The following is a 23,950-nucleotide window of genomic DNA, read 5'->3' on the forward strand; positions in this document are numbered from 1 at the left end:
CCCCCTGAGCCGCCCGCCATGCCTCCGCCCCCGCCCCCGAACTCTGAAGAACAGCCGAAACCGCCTGCAGAACCACAAGGCTCCTCGAGAGCAACGATACATTGTGAGTACAATCTGCCAAAAGGGTTGATAAGCGCGAATGGTCCGCCTTGCGCATTACTAATTGACGAAAAAGCAACGCGGAAGACCGCGGACCAAGGAGCATGCAACACAGGACGAGTGCTGACTCTCTGCTACCAACTCTTTATTTTTCGTAAAACAAGCACGATGATCGAGTACCACACACACTGGACCACGTGGTGTGTTGTAGGTCCCACGACAATGCGAAAGGCGCCCTGGAAATATTCTAACAAGACCGCTATCTTTGTATTATCATGTGGCCAACCACAGCATGTGGTTCAGGTGTGTTCGTTATTTATCGTGCTTGTTTTACGAAAAATAGAGCTGTTAGTGGACAGCGCTCGTCTTGTCGTGTGTTCCTTTTTCCACGTTATTTCGCGCTGTTTTTGCGTAAATTAACTATGAATAAAACTAGCCCTGGCAAAAGCCCTGACTGCGCCTTTTTCATGACTGCAAGAGTGCAGCACACCCGGTACGGTGCTCTGCTGTCGCATTCACGTTAGACTTTAGTCGTTCAAAACTGACTACCGGGTCGAGTAATGTGTCAATGATGTTTGTTTCGCGGAAGTTATCTTTTCCAGAAAATGTTAGGAACAAATTTGCGCGTAAATGGAATTATGTCATGAAATTAAACTATATTTATCGATATTCTTTTTCAAATGCTTCGATTTTCTAACTGCGCTGGAAAAGTGCTAGAAGTAAGGATTCTATTTAAGGAATTCCAAGTTGCGGTAAACATCGCTGCGCCGTAGATCTGAGTGAGAATAAGTGGCCGTGATGTGAGTGGACATGCGTGCGAAGGTGGAGTCCGGTATACGTGTACACTACGTCAGCGCTGTACTCAAGCTCTCTACGCGGTATTGTCATTGCATGTACAGAGCGGAGACGTTCCATAAGGACTTATAACGGATTACCGGATGCCAGGTGGATGTGCGCATGGTCTCCGCCTCACTTTCCCCTGCCACTTCGCGTGGACAGGTGGTTCCTGTTAATCCGGTATGCGTCTGCACTAATCCGGTATGCGTCTGCACAGATTTACCTCTGCCGAGGTAAATCTGCGATAACGAGCTGCTAAAACGAGTGCTGAAGCCTGTAAACAAAAATAGCATTAACCGGGTGTCCTATCATAATAATCATCAGCATAAGTGCATGAAAGTCCAGCTTCCGTTCGCATAAATTTTAATTTCAGTGCGAGTCCGGAACACTATGAGTTAGTACTAAAGGGACCATGAGAAAAAATGTTAAACAGACTGGAATACCCGCACAAACTATTGGTATTCCATCATTCGCCTCCGCAGCATAGGTAGGCGCAGTCACTGATTAGTTTAATCATATCAACTCATACACAATCGCAATTTTGTGAGCGAGCGTGAGTGGACATGAGAAAGAGCGTGAGTAAGTGGTAGTGAGTGCGAGTGAGTGGACAGAATGCGAGTTTGAGTGAGTGGTTGTGAGTGCGTGTGAGTAGACACGAGTACGAGTTTAACTGAATGGTCGTGGATGTGAGTGGACATGAGTATAGGTAGGCGCTGTCACTGATTAGCTTAATCATATCAACTCATACACAATCGCAATTTTGTGAGCGAGCGTGAGTGGACATGAGAAAGAGCGTGAGTAAGTGGTAGTGAGTGCGAGTGAGTGGACAGAATGCGAGTTTGAGTGAGTGGTTGTGAGTGCGTGTGAGTAGACACGAGTACGAGTTTAACTGAATGGTCGTGGATGTGAGTAGACATGAGTATGAATGCGAGTGAGTGGTTGTGAGTGTCACTGGATATGAATGAATACGAGTGAATGGTTGTGTGAAGGAGTGGCTGCGAGGGGTTCTGAGTGGACGTTAGTGAATGTGAGTGCACGTACTGATAGATAACAACAGTGAGATGACAGAATTGGCATCATTACATGCATTATGTTTGGTTTGGTTTATGACGTGTAACGACTCAAAGCTCTTCAGACTATGACGGACACCATAGTGGAAAGCCCCAGATAATTTCGACCACCTGTGCTTCTTTAAAGTGGGCTGAAATCACCACATAGGCGCCTTGTGATCCGCCCCTACTGAAATGTGACCGCCGTGGCCGGAATGGAACCGACAGCGGCCTGTAGCCCAGGAACGTTAAGGTGACCGAGCTTATTTTACTAGAGTGGTTTCCGGGTTTTATGGCATCTTGAGTAAGGTCAATGGCACAATATAACGACTTGTATCGCACAACTTCCTGTCTGCCACAGAGACGCTCTCCGGTGCTACTCGAGCAAAGGCAATGCCGCCGTTTGGGGCGGCCACCAGTGCCGTCGCACCTATAACTACATAGCTTAGAGCCCTGCCGCTGACGCTTCGCTGCTGCGTACGATTATTCTGCAGCAAATAGACACACAAACATTCGCTTCGTTTGCGATTTGGTTCGGATATTTTCGCTTTGTGTTTCGGGTCAGTAAAAATGCTCTTCACGCACCCTTAGGGATTCGTGCTGCGTTTTTCTTCACGACTTACAGTGCCACCTCTATCACTTCACATTTTCGCTTGCATATTCGATTTACATGAATATTCGCACAAGTAGCGAATAAGCACACCGTCTAGATTAGTATTCTATTCGATTTAAAAAGGCAGCTGTATTCGCAATCGCAACGCCACATGGGAAAGAAGCTGACAGGAGCAACGTAAAGAAACTAAAAGAGATAAGAATGGGTTATAGAAACAAGCGTTGCTTAATGATATCCCACAATAAATGAGAAAGAGAAAATAAACGTGGTATAGAGCACGTAGAGCAGACAACGGATGCTCCCTAACAGGAACGCAGAGAATCTCATTAGAAGTCAACCCTAGGTAGTATTTGCTGGTAGAATGTTATGTGAACCGTTGAGCTCAATTTCTGGAGTAATATGATTCCCCTTTCTTGTGTAAGCTAATTCGCGTAGGTTCAGCCACAAAGTGCTGTTCTGGACAGTATAAAAACACCAAACGCATTACGAAATGCTAAATCATTTTGACTAGGTTAATTGGAAGCCCAGATTTTGTCAGTCTGCTCTTGTCACCTATTTCAGCCTAATGTTACTGTGATTCTTTGTACATGGTCGAGCATCAGAGTCACCAATGAGGTGAATACCATATAACCAGGTTCCGAATCATTTGCTTTCTACATTTATTCATTACCACTCTTTCTACGCCCTGACCTGGCCCTTCCTCCCCCACTCCTCCCCATACGAGCATAGTGGGCAATGCTAGACGGGCCAAATAACGAAGCAAAATGGTTCGCTGGGGGCACCGACTCGAGCAAACTAGTGGGCAAGCTGCGTAAGCCTTCCAAGGAGATATGAGCTAAATAGCGAAAAAATACTGCGGAAAAAATAAAGCAGCGAGGGGGGGGGGGGGGGGGGGGGTCGCTTATGGGGGTTTCAGCGTCTCCCTACAGATTTTAAGAACACTCCCACCACACACACAGAAAAAAAAAAAAAAACTGACCAGACACTAGCAAGTAATATGGAGACAGCTACAGCCTCTCCTACCTAAACTGCATATAAAAATTCACAAATAAGGATATGAATCCCCGCTGCCACTTTCGTGGCGAGAAAGGTAACTTCGACCATGCGATGCGGGCGTGCGAATTCCATAAGCCTTCCTCGATAAAAACTTTTGCCTGAACCTTCTAAAGAAGCTCGGGGATACGCTAAACTCCAGCGATGACCCGAACTTCAGCCGACAGCTCCGTGCGAAAATACGGGCGTTGCGCGAAAACGACACCGAAACATGAGTACCTTTGACAAACATCAGCGGGAAAAAAACGTAAATGCGAGCCCTGCCCCGCCGGGGTGGTGCAGTGGTAAGACGCCCGACTACTGTGCCGGAGTTCCCGGGATCGAATCCCGGCCTCGGCGGCTGCGTTTCGATGGAGGCGAAACGAAGTGGCGTCCGTGTGCTGTGCGATGTCAGCGCACGTTAAAGATCCCCAGGTGGTCGAAATTACTCCGTAGCCCTCCACTACGGCCCCCCTTTCTCTCTATCCACTTTCACTCCCACTTTAACGTGCGCTGACATCGCACAGCACACGGACGCCACTTCGTTTCGCCTCCATCGAAACGATCCCGGCCTCGGCGGCTGCGTTTCGATGGAGGCGAAACGAAGTGGCGTCCGTGTGCTGTGCGATGTCAGCGCACGTTAAAGATCCCCAGGTGGTCGAAATTACTCCGTAGCCCTCCACTACGGCCCCCCTTTCTCTCTATCCACTTTCACTCCCACCTTTATCCCTTCCCTTACGGCGCGGTTCAGGTGTCCACAGAGCAAGTGTGACAGATACTGCGCCTTTCCCTTCCCATGAACCAACCAACCAACCTTCATCCCTTCCCTTACGGCGCGGTTCAGGTGTCCACAGAGCAAGTGTGACAGATACTGCGCCTTTCCCTTCCTATGAACCAACCAACCAACCAAGCCCTGCGTGAAACGAAACTGAAACCATCAGTAGTCTCGTCACAAGGTGCTAGGGAGAAACAGCGTCGCTGCTATGTTGTTGTTGTTATGAACTTTATTTTTCCACCGATGTAGGAGGCCCCCTACTCCCCGCCCCCGGCACGCAGGCCTATGGGACGGAGGCCGGGGCCTCCGCGACTAAAGACAGGCGAAGTTAATTAGTTTCGCCATGAGTTCCCTGTCCGTGCCCTCGAACGCGTGTCTGGCTTTCGTCAGTCTTATAAATTTAAATTGGTTCACAGGAAGGGAAAGGCGCAGTAACTGTCACACTTGCTCTGTGGACACCCGAACCACGCCGTAAGGGAAGGGAGGGAGGTGGGAATGAAAGTGGAAAGATAGAAAGAGGAGCCGTAGTGGAGGGCTACGGAGTAATTTCGACCACCTGGGGATTTTTAACGTGCGCTGACATCGCACAGCACACGGACGCCACTTCGTTTCGCCTCCATCGAAACGCAGCCGCCGCGGTCGGGTTCGAACCCGGGAACTCCGGCACAGTAGTCGGGCGTCTTACCACTGCACCACCCCGGCGGGGCGATCAGTCTTATGCCCGCCCGATTGAGTTTTCGAATTGGCAGGATCAAGTAGGTGTCTGAGTAGGCTCCACGTATTAGCAAGGCTCATGTTCCCTTCCATCTCGTCACACCTGGTACACCAGTTTTGTTCGCAAAGTTTTACTGCGTAATCTTCAATCTCTTTGTTATATCTTGCTATCCTTCGCCTAAGGTTCCTGTTCCATCTTTGCGACCGGAGACGCCTCTCCATGCCGCATTTTGCTTCCCACATATGAAGGAGTTTGCTGTCAACCGTCACCGGCGCATCGTCCTCCCGTAAGGTCGTGGTTGCTTTCTCTACTTGTTTCTTAAGCGTCTCTGCCCATTGCTCTATGTTTTGGATTTCATCTCCCGATTCGCAGTTTTCTCTGATTTGCCTAAACCTGTCCCAATCGGTGATTTTGGGTTTTTTGAGGCGACGCGTTTTGACGCCCTTGCTGAGGGTGAGAGCCAGAACAATGTGGTCGCTGCCAAAATTTTGAGCTGTGTTTTTCCAGACTGCGTCTCCCGTGTTTTTTCCTAGGGTAAGGTCCGGGGTGGTGTCTGCACAGACGCTGTTTCCCATCCTGGACGGACAGCTAGGGTCCGTCAGGAGGGTGAGGCCGAGCTCATGTATGTCCTCCCACAGTTGCCTACCCTTGGGGTCGTGTCTATTGTAGCCCCATTCTTGGTGGGCGGCATTGAAGTCTCCTAGAATTATGAGTATTGCTTCCTGCTGTTTTGATCGCTTTGCGAAAGAGGGCGCGGAAACGTACCTTTCTCTGCTGGGGGGGTGCTGTACACGTTTAAGATGAAGAGACTAGCCTCTTCCTTGCGACAAGTGATAATTTCTATTAATACAGCTTCGATGTCTCGCGAGTTGACCTCATGCTCGACTACCGCTATGTGTCTTTTAACTAGCGTGGAGACGCGGGATTTTTCTCCCCGGTCGCTGCTACTCGCGAAAGGGACGTTGTGTCACGTGCTTGCGCGTCAGAGCATCGTCTGCTCGAGTGCTCCTACGGGATATGGTTTGTCAATACGCATCCGGGACGTGGCGCAGTTGGTAAAGCGCTCGCCTGGGGATCCGAGGGATACTGGTTCGATTCCTGGTGGAGACCAGGTTTATTAACGCGAAAGCGTTACTTCGCTATGTTCACAGATTTCTGTCCGCAGACCATGTCTGCAGCAGTTGCGGGTAATTGAGAAGTAGATTGGTTGTTGGTTGTACAACTTTTAATTCCATCGGAAACGGGGAGTCGTGCGCCCGCGGATTAGAGGCTGGCAGGTAGCCCTTCGCTTGCTGCGGCTTCTTCCGCCAGATGGACGGTGCGGTGCTGGATTGCAGGGTCCGCGCTTCGCAGCAGGGTATCCCAGGCTTCTCTACTTGTAATATTTTGTCCTATCCCTGGAGATTGTGGGCACTCCCAAATTATGTGGTCGAGGGTCCCTCTCGCCCCACAGTGTTCGCAGAGATCATTGTCCCTAAGGTCTGGTAGCGCGTGAAACGCTCAGACCGGGTTCATGAACGTATTAGTTTGTAGCCGCCTCCACGCGACAGCTTCTCTATTATTTAGTGTAACATCTGGCGGGGGTACCAGTCTACGTCCCAATTTATAATGGTCGATGATTTCCCCGTAATTTAGCAGACACTCGTCGTATGCCCAGTGTTCGGGGGGCTCGACGGCTACCCGGAAGTAGAGAGCTCGGGCTAGCTCGTGAGCCGCCTCGTTACCAGGGACGGCAGCGTGAGCGGGTGTCCAAATTAACTGAATTTTCCTATTTATTGTTCTTTGGGTGAGGATTTTGGCCGCCTCCGGCGATATCCTCCCCTTCCCAAAATTTTGAATGGCAGTTTTGCTGTCGCTAATTATGAACTTGGCTTTTGTTCCTACGCAAGCTAGCGCTATCGCAACTTCCTCCGCAGTCTCTATGTTGCGGCCTGTGATGGCTGCCGCGGATACCGGTGCCCCTCGGCCATCGACTACCGAAGCTACCGCCGCAAATGTTCTGCCACTTGCCGCATCAACGTAGACTACTTCATTTGCTCCCATGCTCTTGAACCGTCGCTCTAGAGCTTCGGCTCGTTTGGCCCTTCTTTCAACATTAAATTCCGGATGCATATTCCTAGGGAAGGTGGGGACTACCAAGGCATTCCTGATTTCAGTATTAATCGTGACTTTTTTTTTTGAACTCCTCTGTCTGGGTTGAGGCCTACTTTTGCTAGGATTACCCTGCCCGTCTCGGTCGTGCTTAGTCTCTCTAATTGGGAGACTCGCACTGCCTCCGCCAATTCTGCCCACGTGTTATGCACCCCGAGTTCGAGCAGTCGTTCGCTCGAGGTACCCATGGGCAGTCCTAGCGCCTTCTTAACGCATCTTCGAATCAGGCAGTCTAACTTCTCTTTTTCGCCGGCTTTGATGTCCAGGTAGGGCGTGGCGTAACTGATTCTGCTTATTACGTATGCCTGGATTAGTTTTAGTAAATTCCTCTCCTTGAGGCCTCTTCCTTTAGTGGCGACCCTCCTCAAGAGCCCGAGGGTTTGCATCGCGTAACTTTCTAATTTTTTCAGGACCTCTCCGTTATGGCCGTGGGATTGAATGACCATCCCCAAAACCTTGATCTGATCTACTTTGGCACCGGTTTGCCCTCCACCTGAATATGAAACTCCCCGCTATTCTTGCAGCGGAGGTACTTTGGGTTTTAAACGAACAACTCAGATTTATGCGGGGAGCACGAAAGTCCCCTTTTAGCCGCGTAATCGACAATGATGTTGGTCGCTGCCTGCAGGCGTTCCTCCGTACTCGCATCGCTCCCATGGTTAATCCAGAGCTTAATATCGTCCGCATACATGCTAAAATTTAGCCCCTTGATTTGGTTAAGTTTACCCGGGAGGCCTCTCATTGCCACGTTGAATAGGAAAGGCGATAGCACTGAGTCCTGCGGTGTGCCTTTGCTTCCTAACTCTATCGTAGGAGATTCTAAATTTGAAATATCATGCAGGCTTTTCTGCCCGATAAGAAGTCTTTTATGTAGTTGTACGTTCTCTCCCCTACTCCGAGCACTTCGAGCCCTTCGAGGATAGCCTCGTGCCTGACATTGTCGAAGGCCTTGGTGAGGTCTAGGCCCAGGATCACTTTGGCGTCTCTCGATCGCGAGTCTATGATATCATGCTTTAGTCGGAGCATTACGTCCTGCGTGCACAAGTGTGGTCGGAAACCGACCATTTCATGCGGCCACAGGTTGTTTTGCTCCATGAAGCACGTTAATCTCGTCTGTATCACGTGCTCCAGCAACTTCCCTACGCATGAGGTTAGGGAAATCGGTCTCAAATTTTCCATTTGCGGGGGTTTCCCCGGTTTGGGTATCAGTATTATGTTTGCAGTTTTCCACTGATCTGGCAACTGGCTCGTTTCCCAAACTTTTCCAATTAATTCCGTTAGAAGACTAATAGAGTCATCGTCCAGATTACTGGCTGAGCAGGTGGCAGCTGCTTCGCGGGAGTGAGAGGCCCTTGCTTTTCCGTATGCTGTTTCGAATTTTGATTTTGCGTGAGCTTTTTAATCACCCCCTTAAGCTCCTCAATTTCTTTTTTAAGAATTTCGACTTCCTCGTCTTTCTTATCTTTCCTAGGTTTAGCCTGGGAGGCCCCGCTGTTGAAGCTTACATTTTTCCGGTCTCCGCTGGCGTTCCGTTTGGTCCATGGGTTGGCCGTGTCCCTCGAACTCGAGCGTCTCCTGGACCCAGACCTGGAGCGTCCCATGGAGCGAGAACTGGAACGTCCTCGCTGTTGCGGTGGCGTCTCGTTGGCGGTAGATTCCAACCTTGGGAAGGAGTCTTCTCTAAAGCGGAAGTCTCCTCCTTCTTGCTTGACTTTCGGTCGCCCTCTGTTGTCGTCGTGCACTGGCTTATCCTTGACTTTTCGCCCCCATTGCTTCTTCTTCACCTCGTACGGAGTCCTGTATATTTTCTTACATTTTCGGTCACCAAGCAGGTGGCCCTTGCCGCATAGCTGGCACTTTGCCTCGCACTGGTGACCTTGCGGTGGCCTCTCCATTCCGCAGCTTCTGCACTTGAGGTTGCTCGGGTCCGGACAGACGTCCTTCCTGTGACCGAGTCTTCCGCAGGCATTGCATACTTCATATTTTTTTGCGGTAAAGTTGACGCCGCTGCGCCATCGGAGTCAGGCGAACCCATCGTGGTACTTCTCTCTCTTCAAAGAGAATTAGTACAGTTCTGGAATTTTTGCCGAGTCTCCGCATACCCAAAACTGGCGGGTTACCGTGGATTCTCAACCTCTCCATGATGATCTCGTCGGTATAGTAAGTGGCACGTCATGTACCACGCCCTTGCCGCAATCTTCCGGCGTCGCCACGTAGGCAGTCAATTCGATCTTCTCCCCCTGCACGGTTGCCGGTGGGTTAGGCTCGCGTAGCGTCTCTTCCTTTCGGCGTTTGTAGTTGCCACGAGGATCGAGTGCTGCTTAATATTCGTCGAGATGACGTCCTCCCCGGCCTCGCCCGGGTGTATACCAGCTTCCACGATTATTGCGTCAGCCAAGATTGCGTTGTTAAACTTGAGCAGACGCACGAGACCGCCACGTGGCCTCAAAATGATCTTCTTGGCGCCATCGGGTAGGCGAGCCTGCTGCTTTTCCACCGACTTCGCAGCCATTTTTCTTCCAGCATGCTTCTCAGCAGCTCGCTGCTTCTCAACTTGTTGCACGGTCTTCTCGAGTGGCACATATCTTTTCTTCTTGGTGGTATACCATTGGCAAGGCACTTGAAATTCCTCCGGATCTACCGGCGTTCCTTCGACAATTTCAATTTTTTTTAGCTTTAGTCAGCTTCACGCGAGGCTAGGGGTGGGTCCCCGACGGGGCCGCCGCGATCCCAGGGTGCCGCGAGACGCTAGGCCACGTTAGGCCTAGCATCAGCACGTAGTCCACCGAACAAAGCCCGAAAATATCGGAAACAAAGTCCCACCTCAGAAAAACTGGTATTCCTGTGGTCCTCTTGATGCGTTCCGTCGATTCGACACAAAATTCAAAAACGCCGAGCCGATGAATTGCCCAATGTAACCGAAATTGGCGGAGCCCATGAAAAGCACTTCCGCTCGATTCAGAGGATTGGGCTTTATGGTCTTGAGAAGTAGAGGCAAATGAGTGATGTCAATCGATAGAGGCTGATGTAATGTTGCTGCAGAAAAAATAATTAGGCCAATGAGCTAATTAGGTAATTTGAATAACTAGTTCACAGGAAAGGAAAGGCGCAGTATCTGACACATTAACTGATTTATTTATAGGAAGGGAAAGGCATGGTAACTGTCTCGCTTGTTTTCTGTGGACACCGCAACCGCGCCGTAAGGGAAGGGAGGAAGGTGGGAGTGAAAGTGGAAAGAGAGAAAGAGGAGCCATAGTGGAGGGCTACGGAGATATTTCGACCACATGGGGATCTTAACGTGCACTGACATCGCACAGCACACGGACGCCTCCTCGCTTCGCCTCCATCGAAACGCAGCCGCTGAAGTCGGGTTCGAACCCGGGTACTCCGGCACAGTAGTCGGGCGTCTTACCACTGCACCACCCCGGCGGGGCACTTATTCTGTGGACCCCTGAACCACGCGTAAGGGAAGAGAGGAAGGTGGGAGTGAAAGCGGAAAGGGAGAACCAGGTGCCATAGTGGACGCGCAGTGGTAAGACGCCCGACTACTGTGCCGGAGTTCCCGGGATCGAATCCCGGCCTCGGCGGCTGCGTTTCGATGGAGGCGAAACGAAGAGGCGTCGTGTGCTGTGCGATGTCAGCGCACGTTAAAGATCCCCAGGTGGTCGAAATTACTCCGTAGCCCTCCACTATGGCTCCTCTTTCTCTCTGTCCACTTTCATTCCCACCTTCCTCCCTTCCCTTACGGCGCGGTTCGGGTGTCCACAGAGCAAGTGTGACAGTTACTGCGCCTTTCCCTTCCTGTGAACCAATTTAATTTTTAACACCGCCTAGACTGTGTTGCATAAGAAGGGATTGGCTCCCAATTTGAAATCACCAAAGACGGAAAGGGTAAATAAAAAGTGAATTAATGTGAGGTAGAGGATGTGACGTCACACGAACCGGAAGTAAAGCCGAAAAAGCTCGCGCAATTTGAAAATACTAAACACTAAAATGGGCAAACATGAAGTGAATTAAGCTACTAGAAGCAACCAACAGCAGCATCGTACTTTCGCATTAATAATAATGATAATAATTGGTTCAGAGGAAAGGAAAGGCGCCTGAACCGCGCCGTAAGTTAAAGGAGGAAGGTGGGAGTGAAAGTGGAAAGAGGAGCTGTAGTGGAGGGCTACGGAGTAATTTCGACCACCTGGGGATCTTTAGCAACACAGGTGGGTCCCCACCGCTTGCGGTGGGGGCTAGCTTGGCACTGAATTTTTATCTGTTGTAGGTCGTCATTGCACACGCCACCGCTGGTGGTGGACGACGGCTGTTGTTGCGGCGCGCGTTTGTTTCTCCCTCTTCCTTTTCTTTCTTCTCTATTTTCTCTTCTGTCTGCACGAGGCACCCACCTTCCTCCCTTCCCTTACGGCGCGGTTGCGTTGTCCACAGAAAACAAGTGAGACAGTTACCGCGCCTTTCCCTTCCTATAAATAAATAAATCAGGCAGCGGAGGCGGCTCAGCTACAGAGCCAGTAGCAGGCCCGTGCATTTTCGTTTCCTTCTTCCTACAGCCACAACAACAACAGCGCTGACATCGCACAGCACACGGACGCCTCTTCGTTTTCGCCTCCATCGAAACGTAGCCGCCGAAGTCGGCTTCGAATCCGGGTACTCCGGCACCGTAGTCGGGCGTCTTACCAGGGCAACTTTCGCATTATACAATGTAGATTCTGCAGTGCTATTTAATTATTTCCAACTATCTCCCTCGAAAGCGTGACATCCTCTGCCGACAACTCTTGCTGACAATGATGACGCAGGGATAAGGCAATAATGGGTTTCGCCGTAGTATGCTTTCTCAGTAGAATCAGCATACTATGATCCGTCACACTTGATCTGTGGACACCCGGCCCGCGCAGTAAGGGAAGGGAGGAAGGTGGGAGTGAAAGCGGAAATAGAGGAAAGGATGCCGTAATGGAGGGCTCCTGAGTAATTTCGACCGCCTGGTGATCTTTACCCTTAGGTATATAAATGTGAAATGGGACAAGTGGCATCCGACTAACAGTTCACACCTATGCAGTGTGTGTAAAATATCGCTTGTTTCGATCCTTTGCTTTTCCCCCTTGTTACGTGTACAGCTGAAAATAGTGCACTAACATCGCACAGCCCGCGGACGCCACATCGTTTCACCTCCGTCGAAAAGCAGCCGCCGGGGCTCGGGATCGAAATCGGGTACTCCGGCACAGTAGTCGGGCGTCTTACCACTGCACCACCGCGGCGGACGGGGCAGTGCAGTAGAGCTCTACATTAGAATTAGGATTCATCACATAATAGGTTAGAATGTAAGTACAAATTAAAACTGCGGTTCTTTCACGGCTTACCTTATTTAAGAACCAATGAAAGTTCAGTATGCTGCATCATGTTCATGGCATTAACATTGACTAGTGTCACTGCTTGTAGTTAGAAAAAGAATGTAACGATCATGTCGCATCGCGTTTTTATCTAAACCATGGGAATATTGGCGAATAATTTATTCCGAAGAGGAAACTATGCCTTAATGCTTACACTTCAGCAGAGTAGCACTTCCAGAATTTTTAAACTAATTTCTTTATTTGTAAGTGTTGCATCAACTTGCTATTTCAATCCCAAGTATCTTTCAGCCAGCCTATTCATGTTTGCCAAAATATACAGAGTTTGACGTTCGTGTTCACGTTGTCAGCAATTTTCTGCAACTGTGTAATTCACCGGAATCAATGTTCTTCCTTGATGTTTTGCTGTTTATCTGTTAGCTGGTCACAAATGCTACAAACTTATAGCATCTGCTGCTTAATATGGCTTAATGAATTTGCATATAGCAGTGTGATGGTCAGATTTATTTCCAACAGTATGTGTTTCATTTTGTGAAGCATTGGAACCATATTTCCTTTCTTGCTTTAAAAAAAAATATGAAATTCAGTAATTACTCAGGTTTGTTGCATGCATTATTTCTCATGCTTTGAATTAATTTGACAACTTACGTGACTGTTCGCATCTACATCCCAAGTATTGCCACCTGGTGTTCTCAGGTGGCGCCTGAAAGAAAATGACGTTGAAGTGGGTTCGCGCGCTGTCGGCGGAACGCTGCTTGTTGATAAAGCCCCGCATGCCTTTTTCGTATAGTGTAGACCTGCTTTCCGAGACATATTTTGGTGGAGGTGCTGGCTATCGATCCCAGTATATGTCCCGCACACCTCCGCACGCCCAGGACCCAACTCCTGTGCCAGTCGACACTCCTGTGTAGTGTGCTAGCCGGAGGAATCAAGGCCTTCCCCCTGATAACGGGCCGATAGAGTTCAGCATCGCAGCCGCCCCTCGACCTGCCATGTAAGCTCCAGGTTACTACACCTTGCAGAACCCGCGACTGCCTCAGCTCTTCCACGGCAGTCAGACCGAAGACGTCTAAGACTGGCTCGTCCAGTTTGAACGGGTCGGCTCATTTAATAAGTGGAACGACGCCGCCAAGCTTAGAAACTTCTTCAGCCTGTAAAATGGCGCTTGTACTTGTACGAGAACCGAGACTTCCTAACAAGATGGCACGGGTTCTGCCTACGCATCCTTGAGATTTATACCAGCGCGGATCGGCGAGAACGCGCAGAAAGGGCTTTAGTCTCGTATGCAGATGCCGAATGAGACTGTAAGCACGTATGTGGAGGACATGACCCGGCCATGCCCGAAGACAAAAAGGTGCGCCACTTCATGCGCGGCGTTGAAGAACAGCTGTTCGCTGGTCTCGTGCGTAATCCACTGAGCACGGTTGCCGTTTTTTTTTGCGGAAGCTGTCACAATGGAGCGGATGCTCCAGCAGCGGTCTACCACCTACCTGGTTGCCAACGCGAGGGCTGCACAGCGCTTGCTGGAACGACTTCGTATGTCACTTCCGTGACAATATGAAGAAATATGAAGTGCTGAGCATATTGTTTTCTACTTTACACCAGAACTACGTATATTTTAAGATTTAAGGCCCCAATATAGTCCGACGTTTTCGACGCAACTGGCTGAGTCGGCGACGTCGGCCGCGGCACGTCGGCCACGACGGGCGCGTCAAAAAACTGCCGCTTCTACAGTCTGGCGCGTCTGGCGTATAGTCTGGCGTGCCCGGTGCCGTGGAGCGCATGCGTACAAGACGACCACGAGGGCTGGTACGTTTTTGGTGTGCATTTTCGAGCAGACGACAGGGCACCTACAGGGACGAACTGGCTGCCTATCGAGGCACTAATTACTGTTGTGATCAAGGCAATGATGCGATGTGTTTACTGCGAATGTTCAAATGGCACAAATCATTTACAGCCAGCCGTGGAGACGTCCAGCCCAGCAACGGCCTGAGCCCGCGTCGACAACGGCTACAGACGGAACGATGATTGTGTACGTGCGTGTTTTACTGAAAACTAATCATAATTTAAGTATCCGTACGATTACAGAAGAGTTAGAGATTACACAGTAATGAGGATCACTTTCTCGGCCAGCCGCAGTTCCTGTAGAATTCCTTAAATTTTGCGAATTCCCTGATTGTTGAGCCGCTGACGTTCCCTGTGGCCAAATCGAGTATGGCCTTCGATTCCGGCGTGTACAGGTCACAACTCTATGCAAAGCCGCTTCCGCAGTTTTTGGTATTCTTCCACTGAAACAACACCATCGTTACACGCACAGCCGCACTACTGACAGTTTGCATCCCAGTAATTTTTCTTTCCTCTGAACGTCTCTGTAGTCAATCCGCTTGGTATCATAGACGCAGGGCCGCCCTCGAATGCCTTCTAGCAGCTTTTCCGCAACAGTGTCTGAAATGCGCTCGCGGCGCGGTTATAGTGCCTAGTATATACTAGGCACTATAGCGCGGTCGCTGTCTACATGCAAGCCGCCATCTTCACTGCGCGTGAGGAATGCTGGGATGCGTGGCCGACGCGGTCGGCGAGAAATAGGCGAGATTCTATCTGCGCGTCGGCGACGTTGGGCCGCGTCGGCTCGCGCTCGCTACGTTCATCACGCCGTGACGTTGGACTATAGGCCTCGTTTTTTCGGCGACGTAACGTCGCGGAGGCCGACGTGCTCGCGCGTGTGCGTTACGTCGGACTATATTGGGGCCTTTAGAGCGAGCTTTACTTGAAGCTACAGTGAGCCTTGGCAAAGGCATTCATCTGCTAATCCACGGGTCATAGGCCCAATCCAGATCAAAGAAGCTACTTTCTGGTGCTGCTAAAATACTATTTGCTATCTAATTTGGTTTGCTGTCTTTTGGGTATGCTTTGTGTGGCTTTTGTGCTGTTTATCATTTGATTTTGGATTCTATTCGTCGAGACCATTTTAACGAGATATGACTTGACATAGCGTAAAGTTCAACTTTATGTTGGTTGGTTTGCTAGGTTTAACGTCCAAAGCGACTCAGGCTATGAGAGACACCGTAGTGGACTCGAGAAATTTCGACCACCTGGGGTTCTTTAACGTGCACTGACATCACACAGCACATGGGCACATGACCTTGCTTTTCACCTCCATCGAAAAGCAGCCGCCGAGGCCCGGATTCGATCCCGCGTCCTTGGGCACAGTAGCCGAGCGCCGTGACCACTGCACCACCTCGGCGGGGCAAAGTTGAACTTTAATCATAATTACTAATCATCAGAATTTAGGACCTTAGCGTAGTGCAATGACATTTGTTTAGTACAATCGCAGTCAATTCAAGCTAGTCAACAATATATGACATAATACATTTCAATTTTTTTTCACAATTAACTGTAATTACTATGGGCAGTTAGTCCAGTGCAATTATACTCGGCATATGTAATCCAACAGCATACGACTTGTATATACAATTTTTATAGCTTATTCGAAATTTGCTAATTAGCACTAATTACTCAGTACATATAATTAACCAGTGTAATTCTACTCAACATAAGCTATCTAACAACATATGACTCTGTGTTGCATAAATTCCAGAGATTAATAGCAGTTAATAAATTCAGTTGAATTAAAAAAGATTTGCAACAAATTTAGTGCTATTATATTCGGCATAAGCTCTATGCAATACTAGTGTTGTTATGCCTTGATTCAAAGGTTTGACATTGAGTAGCGTCCTTCAGTGCATATGAAATCGCAACCTTGAGGATAACTTCCCAAACATATGTAGCCTTAACATCAATTCCACTTGGATACTCCTTACACTGCCATTTCTATGGCAACAGTGGAGAACAGTTTTTCTGTATTAAGACATATAAACACTTATTCAAGATTGACTATGAAACATGAGAAGCTGTTGTCATTGGTAATTTTGTGTATTAAAAACTATGCTGCATCCACCATCAAGATCAAAGCCGTAGCTCAATTTGCACTGTTAAAGGCCAGCAAGGTTCCCTTACAATGTCTGAGTTAGGTGTCCTTCCTTACGCTTGCTTTTTCAATAGTCACATGACAGAGCAGTGTAGAAACCACGCCGTCATTTCAGACTTTAAAAGCTTTAGGACCATCCACATTTATATGTCGTGAGATTGTATTTTGGTATGATTTTTGAGTTGTCCTTTTATGTAACATTTATATTTGTGGTTATGTTCGATTGCTTACTGCAATTTTTATTTTCGACAGATTTTATTTTTCTACTGTATAGAGCAAAGTCACTATCTTATCCTGCACTTTCTGTAAAAATGGCCTCCACAATTTTTCACTGGTCAGCACATCATATTTCTTGTGTTTATTGTATCTTGTACATTAAAAAATAAAGACGTGGACTGATAAGTTCATCAAATGACCTATGTTGATTATATTTTGCCTCTCATTGTCCCATGTACTGAAAGGCAAATGTGCAGTACACCGGCAAAAAAGTCTTGGGAACAAAATTCATTATGCTGGGGTATCCAATACTGCGTACATGTGGGCATGCGTGCGTGTTTTGCCAGCATGCGAATTCAAGGGCTTGGGGGCTATGCGTTCAATAAGTAGAGAGTCTGCTCTATGTGACAGTTCATGACTAAATGGACACTTAATTGGTCATTTTATTACAAAGACCTTATTGATTCTATTTACCTCAGAATAGGTATAGAGTGTGTTGCTTTGGTGTTCATTTATTCATGCCTCTGTCTAGCATATTGTATTATAATGGTTTAAATCAGACTGTCAATATTTGTGCTCTTTTCGTGCATGCAAGCTTATTGAGGAAATATTGAAGTTGTCTGGAAAAGCAACTAAACTTAATTTTCGTTGCTGATCACCTTGCGTATGTGATTTGTAATGAAGTGGTGCCTGGCCTGCTGGGACTTGGGGCGGAAACATGGTCATGACTTCTGGCTGGTACTATTGGTTGGCGGTCTCCCTTCGAGCTTTAGCTTTGAAATACACAGTTGGCATTAATGAGTGTCAAAAACAATTATTTTTAATATCATGTAGGCACTCCCCAGGAATAACTTTGCCCGAAAAGAAGTAAATATAAAGAAGAGTTTGATGGATTGATAAAGGGGGAGGGGGGGGGACTGGGTGCCTTGGCAGACGTTTATCTTTGGATAAGTAAAAAATGGCAGCAGTGTGGTGGCGTTGTAAATAGGAAAATAGCCACTGCCCTCTCTGCACATTAAAGTAAAAGATACAACTGTATTATAGAACTAAGTGGTCATTAAGTGGTGGTACATGATTATATGGCATCATAGGTTAACAAACTTATATTCACACACTCATGCTTGTGAGTGAACGAATTTAAATAGTGAATATAGTGCATGCAGTGAATATGTAAGTGAGTGGTTGTGAGTGTGAGTGAACTTACTTATGAGTAATGAGTACACTTATACTCACACCTGTGAGTGATAATAGTGAATATATGTAATGAAAATGTAAGTGAGTGGACGTGAGTTTCAGTGCACATGTGTGAGTGAGTGTAAGTGCGAGCGAGTGGGTGTGAGTGCAAACGAGTGCAAGTGCGAGTGAGCTACCCCTCATGGTGTCAACCTATGCTCCGTAGCAGAAAAATTAGGCTACGGTCAAATACAATTCAGGAAAAAAGTAGCAGATGCTCCTCAAAGGAGGCCCTCCAGGCAATGGCAATGTCGGATCCTCATGACGTCGTCTTCGATTCAGGCATCGTGAACCTTCTTTCATCTGTCACCCCCTGTACTGTCACACTAGCAGGTCTAAGAAAAGGGATTCACTAGAATCGGTCGATGCCATCGGCTACAAGAATCCTTTAAGAGGCCAAAGCCGCTTTTTTCTTGAGTTGTATCCAATACGATAGCCTTGTTAACACTGAAAGTGCTAGCGATAAAAAATATCGCTGCTCCTCTCCTCCTCAGCTTAACACACATCAAAAAAAAAAAAAAAAATTATAAATGAAACAGCAGGTCGCTACTGCGCCACACTGTACCAGTCCACCCAATGAGAGGGCGCATCCACAAAGCCTATTTGACGTCAACGGGGATGGGGTGCCTAATTATGTGTAGTGAAGTGCCACCTTAAATGTGTACAGGCAGATAACAGAAGCAATTCTTAAAAAAAGAAATTTGAAAATTTAAGAAATGACACAGAGCTTTTAGATTTGACTCAGAACGCTCACGAAGACCACTTCTATACATACATCGCATTAGATTATGGCTGCAAATAGCTTTCTAGGATGCTTTTAACACTGTATTTATGAGCATGTTTAAGTCTTGTGATGCGTGACAAAATCTTGCTTTTAAAGCTAGTTGCGCGCTCGCAACGACTACATAAAGGAGTAGAGATACAAATCTTGGTCGCATTTTTCTTCTTGGTACTTGTGGGTGGTTAAGAGCAAGTATACTCGCTAGAGAAGAATACAATTTGAACCATTGCGGCACGTCTGATGATGCGAGAAAGCATGCTTTCACCTCCTCACGCCTAGTGGCCCATGCTGACGGCATGTCTCAGTCTGGTCCAACGGTACTCAAAACTGTTCTAGTACATTATAGCTATAGTCCAATATAATTTAGGTAAGCAGTAACCGCCACACAAACTTCATCCATGACAGGAAGCGGTTTGTTGTTAAGGTTTATCTGGTCGCCTAAATAAAAAGCCAATCATCAGACCAGATTACAAGCTCAAGAATCTTGATGCCTCTGGTCGTTTAATATAGCTAAGCATGCAAAACTGATTGTTTACTGTTCAGCAGAGTAACACACATGCCGCTTACCCCTGCCCATGGTTAGCGACTGCTGTTAAGTTCTATCCTACTACTATATACACTTTATTTGTGCGCACATACACTGCAATTTTGCGGGTAATGAATACGCATGCACAGAACATTGCATATCACTGCTCATCTTGGAGGCCTATGAATGCTGCGGGATGTGTTGACATGGCAGCACACATCTTTTGCATTTCAGAAAACACACTTGTCGCCAACGCCTTCATTGGCTTCTAGTTGGTCTAGCAAAACTTATTGCCAGAAATCGCGGGTGTCACATCCTCTAATCGATATTCCAGGACGTGATGTGTACGCACGTGCCAGAGCATGTGCGCGGTCCTTTTGCTGATATTTGTCGACTTGTGTAACGAATTCAAGCCAGGGCCTCCCTTTCTTGTAGCGCTACAAACGTTAATGTATGTGACGCAAATTACATCAGAGAAAGGAATCACTTCAGAAGAGGAAGATGACTATACACCTTAATATAGCCACTTGGTGGAACTAGCATTCCTTTGAGCTTGCACAAAGCGAGATGAGCTCATGCTGCAGGCTCTGCTAGAGATCAGACAGTTATGCTGAACCAACACTGCCACGGTGAGATGCATCATCTAGTATAGCAAGTTCACACCTTTTGGTGGCAGTGCCGCACAGACTATCACCTTAGGAAGCCATGGAAATAACCAGCTCCAGGATGTAGTCTTATTAGTTAACCAACATGACATTAATCTACTCAAGAGTGTTACCTTGCTGCACTCTCCCGCTTTACGTCCCGAGCCGCTAACATCCCCACCCGCGGCTGCTCAGTGCAGCTTTCCATCACTTGCCACCATCACAGTTCTAATTTTGTAGGAGGAGGCAGCAGCTAAGGTACAAACTCCACAATGTGTACCTAAAAGAGCAACTGCAATCTGGTAAATCTATGCAACTCTTCCAGAGTATTCCTTCGGCCAGAAGATGGGTTCAGAGGGGGATTGGTTGAGAAGCAACTGAGATGCCACAGGTAGAGTTGTGCCAATTGATCTGTTGGAAGACCAACGTAAGTGGGATGGGAGGTGGTGGCAAGAAAGCAGCCACAACTGGTTCTTCTCTCATCAGCCACCTTTACAACTATAAGGGCAAAACTGGCATTCGCATTGTCCTTTAACTCTATTAGAACCTACATCCCCTTCCTACTTTCTCAACTTTCTCATAATAGCCTATGGCACACTTCCAAAAAGAAAAAGTCCTTTTACCACCTATGGGATTTTTTTTTGTGTGTGATGGGTGGGCATCAGGTGGACATGTACTTTTGGTCATTAGTTTGCCAAAGTCCAAGCCTGGTTCACTTTGCGTGCATTCTTGTCTCTCTGTATGCAGGGAAAGCATTCAAGTTGGTGTCCCTGGTTCCAGCCGTAACAACACTTCTCGTCTTCTTCACATTGTTCCGTGTCTTCCCTTATGCCTATATCTTCATGTGCTGAGAATAAATGAGTACAACCAATTACAGTTAGTGCTCCGCACAAATGCCACCAACCATGCAGCCAACATTGTGTCACTGGGTGCCTTGTCTCTTTGTCAGGTTTTTAATGCATTTTAACCTTTGCAATATTACACACAGTGAATGCAGTGCACAATCTGTTAACATGTAATAGAGTTGGCTTTGCAACTGTACAGTGTGTTTTTTGGTCAACCCCTTGATTCTAGTCGTGCAACTGCTAGTAGCAAAGTGACATTTATGTGACAGGGATGTTCATTTGGACTTCATGAAAGGTGTCCACGCTGGTCTACTTGGTTGAACTATTCCTCCATGGGCTGAACCGCTACCTCATGCCAGAAGTAGGGCTGTGAATTATTTTGTAAATAAAGTAAATTTAAAACCATTGATTGCAAGTCCGTTATTTAGTATCCCTTCCCTCCCCTGCCAATGATGTGCATGAAACAAGGTACAAACAATCCATGTTTACTTAGTTCATGGTTAAACCATGCTATATATGCCAGATGCTTTCCAAGTATCTCTCTTTGTTCCTACGAAGAAGTAAAGTCAGGCAGATGAAACATACTTATTCCTCCCATGAGTCACCATACTTGTTCTTCCTGCCTGTTGACAAAAAGAAACACATATTGCTACGGGTAAATGATTTGTGAGCTTTACTTCCCTAGACAGCTGTTAATTCATTTATTGTGCCATTAGTCTGAAAGTTACCCCCAAAAAATCTACAGCAATCTCTTGTTTAAGGACTATAGACACCAAAGTTTTATTGCCATTTAGTTCAAATTATGCACTACACATTAGAATACATGAATTACTGTATGGTATTCACCTACACCCACTAAAAAATTTGTCATATGTGGTTGCGTGATGTCACACAATCTGCTAACCAGTCAGTGCCTCACCATGTCATCTGTCAACTATCAGCACTTGTCAGAGGCGTGCTTGCAATTTTTCGCCCACTAAGCCAAAGCCGCCGCCGCCAACAAGCGAGCGTTCCACGACGCATTCACAAAACAGTTGAAGACATATATCCACCGTACACCAGCTTTGCACGGCTTATTCTACCAAATGATACTTCTAGGCTTTGGCAAAATAAAAAAAAAAAAAAGAAAGCCCAGGAAAGCAAGTAGAAAGGGTTTTTTAAAGTGAGCGATATGAAGGCAAAGAATAAGCCCCAGGTGTGTTTTTAAGTGTCATCAAAAATGACAATTCTAATACAATTTGTAGAAAATGCTGTTTTGGTGCCATTAGGCACATTTTCTCATCAACCATTACAGGTAATAAAATGTAACACTCAGGAAACTTAAATGTATGCCTGCTGCATCTACTAAACAAGGGAAATCAAGATGCGCCGAAATTTATTTTTTTAATATATATTTATATCGTTGAAAAAGGAGTGGTAAACCAAATTTCAAGCTTAAAAATGTTTTTTTACAAAAAGAAGCGGGATTGCAAAATTATTCTCGTTCGGTGAATACTACGTATAATAAAGAAGGTTATTGTGAATTTTTGGTTCGGGTGGCAATGATTATCTTGTAAATGTACCTTTCTCATGTGTTACTTTTTAATATCTGCTCATTAGTTCTCAATAAATCTTGTGTACTTGAAGCCAGCTCAGTCATGAAACACAGAGCCAAGTTTCAAGATGATCCTTGTCTTAGCACCAACTGAGAAATATTGCATAATCCTCAAGCACACTTCGCGGGGTACCATCCACCCCTAAAGTCACTTTCTTTCATAACTTGGGAGTTTAGTTCGAAATTCTTACTACTCTTTTGTGTCTGCCATTACTAAAATAGTGTAGTTAATTAGAAATTAATATGCACAGTTCACGCTGTCGCAGACATATATCATCAGCAGTGAAATGCTGATTTCTTAAATGAAGTGAAATAAACAATGGCACCAGGCATTAGAATGGCAAAATGACCCGGACTACGTAAGTGGCACTGTGAAGTGATAGTTCACTGCGTTTCCCCACTGCAATATTCCTTAGATATATATCCTCGAAGAAGGAAGAACAAAACTACATTGGTTTTCGAAGCATGCTTCTTGAAGTCAGATCCACAGGTTAGTGAAAAGACGAGACTAGAAAAAATGCTGAGAGTATGAAGGCTCCACAAGGACAAGTGACAGGCAGGCAATTCTCACCTGCCCTACCAGTTGATGGCCCACTCTCGGGAGTGGATGGCCTCAAAGGGTAGCCTCTTTGTGGCCTTTCATCAAGCTCCTGAGAAGGCGCAGGTTGCAAGGGCGGCTGGGAAGCCATAGGTGGCTGTGACAGTGCAGGCGGTGGTGCAGACAGGCGTCTCTCGTACTCTTCCCTGTTCCTACGGCGCAGCTCCTCATATGACGTCGAGTACTTGGCTGGCGGTAGATTTTCTGGCACCTCGGCAACCACTGGGTCTGACGAAAGTGAGAGGGGAAGAGAAGAAAAAGCAAGGAGGTCAACCGAAATGAGCTAGTGGTTTCTACCCTCCAGTGGAGTAAAGAAAAGAGATCACCTGAAGTCAAAGGAAGAGCAAGATCTGGTGCAAAAAAAAAAGTGAAAGAGAGGGTGGGCAGAAGTCACAGGATGGTAATGCGGAGGAGCAAAACACATTACGAACTTAAGGCCTGAAGACGCTATTAGGGGCCGCATCCAGCGGAGGTTTCTTTCAGGAACCGTTCTCTTTCATGATGACAAAGACAGCGGGCGCAACCTCGCGGGGAGGACAGGAAAGACAGTGGCCAATCAGCGATGGCGCCAGATCGTAGGCGTGTCCACCACGAGCATGTGGCTTTTTCTGGTGTCAAATTCTTGTACCGAAGTGGCGTTAAGCATGGAATAAATCCAATAATTATATAGTAATGCAAACTAGTGAATTATAGACTGAAATATTCTTGGAAACTCCCCGTTAACAACTGCCGAGCAATTTTCTTGGCTCGTGAGTACTTGTTTCGCCGCTAGATGGTGTCGCACACGCGGCGGCGTCGTCTGCTTCCTCGCTCGCTGTGAATGGCAAATATCCTAAGAAAGAGGTCTACAACGCCCATAGTATGCAGTCCGAATCACGTTAGTTCTATGACTGAGGAGTTGCTGCC

The 23,950-nt window shown here is 47.2% G+C and overlaps 1 protein-coding gene and 1 long non-coding RNA gene across 5 annotated transcripts in view; one reads left to right on the forward strand and one right to left on the reverse strand.

The window, feature by feature from the left end:
* Positions 1–21,251, forward strand: LOC146191363 (uncharacterized). The gene is made up of 2 exons (XR_014706643.1): positions 1–103; positions 20,755–21,251. It is a non-coding gene; the product is annotated as an uncharacterized LOC146191363 (long non-coding RNA).
* Positions 17,324–23,950, reverse strand: part of asrij (OCIA domain-containing protein asrij) — a 26,793-nt gene continuing 20,166 nt past the window's right edge. For 3 of the 4 annotated variants that reach the window (XM_084601921.1, XM_084601919.1, XM_084601922.1), the window contains 2 exons: positions 23,018–23,272; positions 21,317–21,475 (listed from right to left, as the gene is read on the reverse strand). In XM_084601921.1, coding sequence (XP_084458047.1) covers positions 21,438–21,475; positions 23,018–23,272 — 293 coding nt within the window. In that variant the 3' untranslated portion in view covers positions 21,317–21,437. Of the gene's footprint in view, positions 20,855–21,316; positions 21,476–23,017; positions 23,273–23,950 lie in introns of those variants that run through there. The other variant, XM_084601920.1, reaches the window with a different exon arrangement.

The sequence above is a fragment of the Amblyomma maculatum genome, chromosome 4 (assembly GCF_055883805.1).
Source record: "Amblyomma maculatum isolate TAMU_Amacu chromosome 4, ASM5588380v1, whole genome shotgun sequence".
Classification (NCBI taxonomy): domain Eukaryota; kingdom Metazoa; phylum Arthropoda; class Arachnida; order Ixodida; family Ixodidae; genus Amblyomma; species Amblyomma maculatum.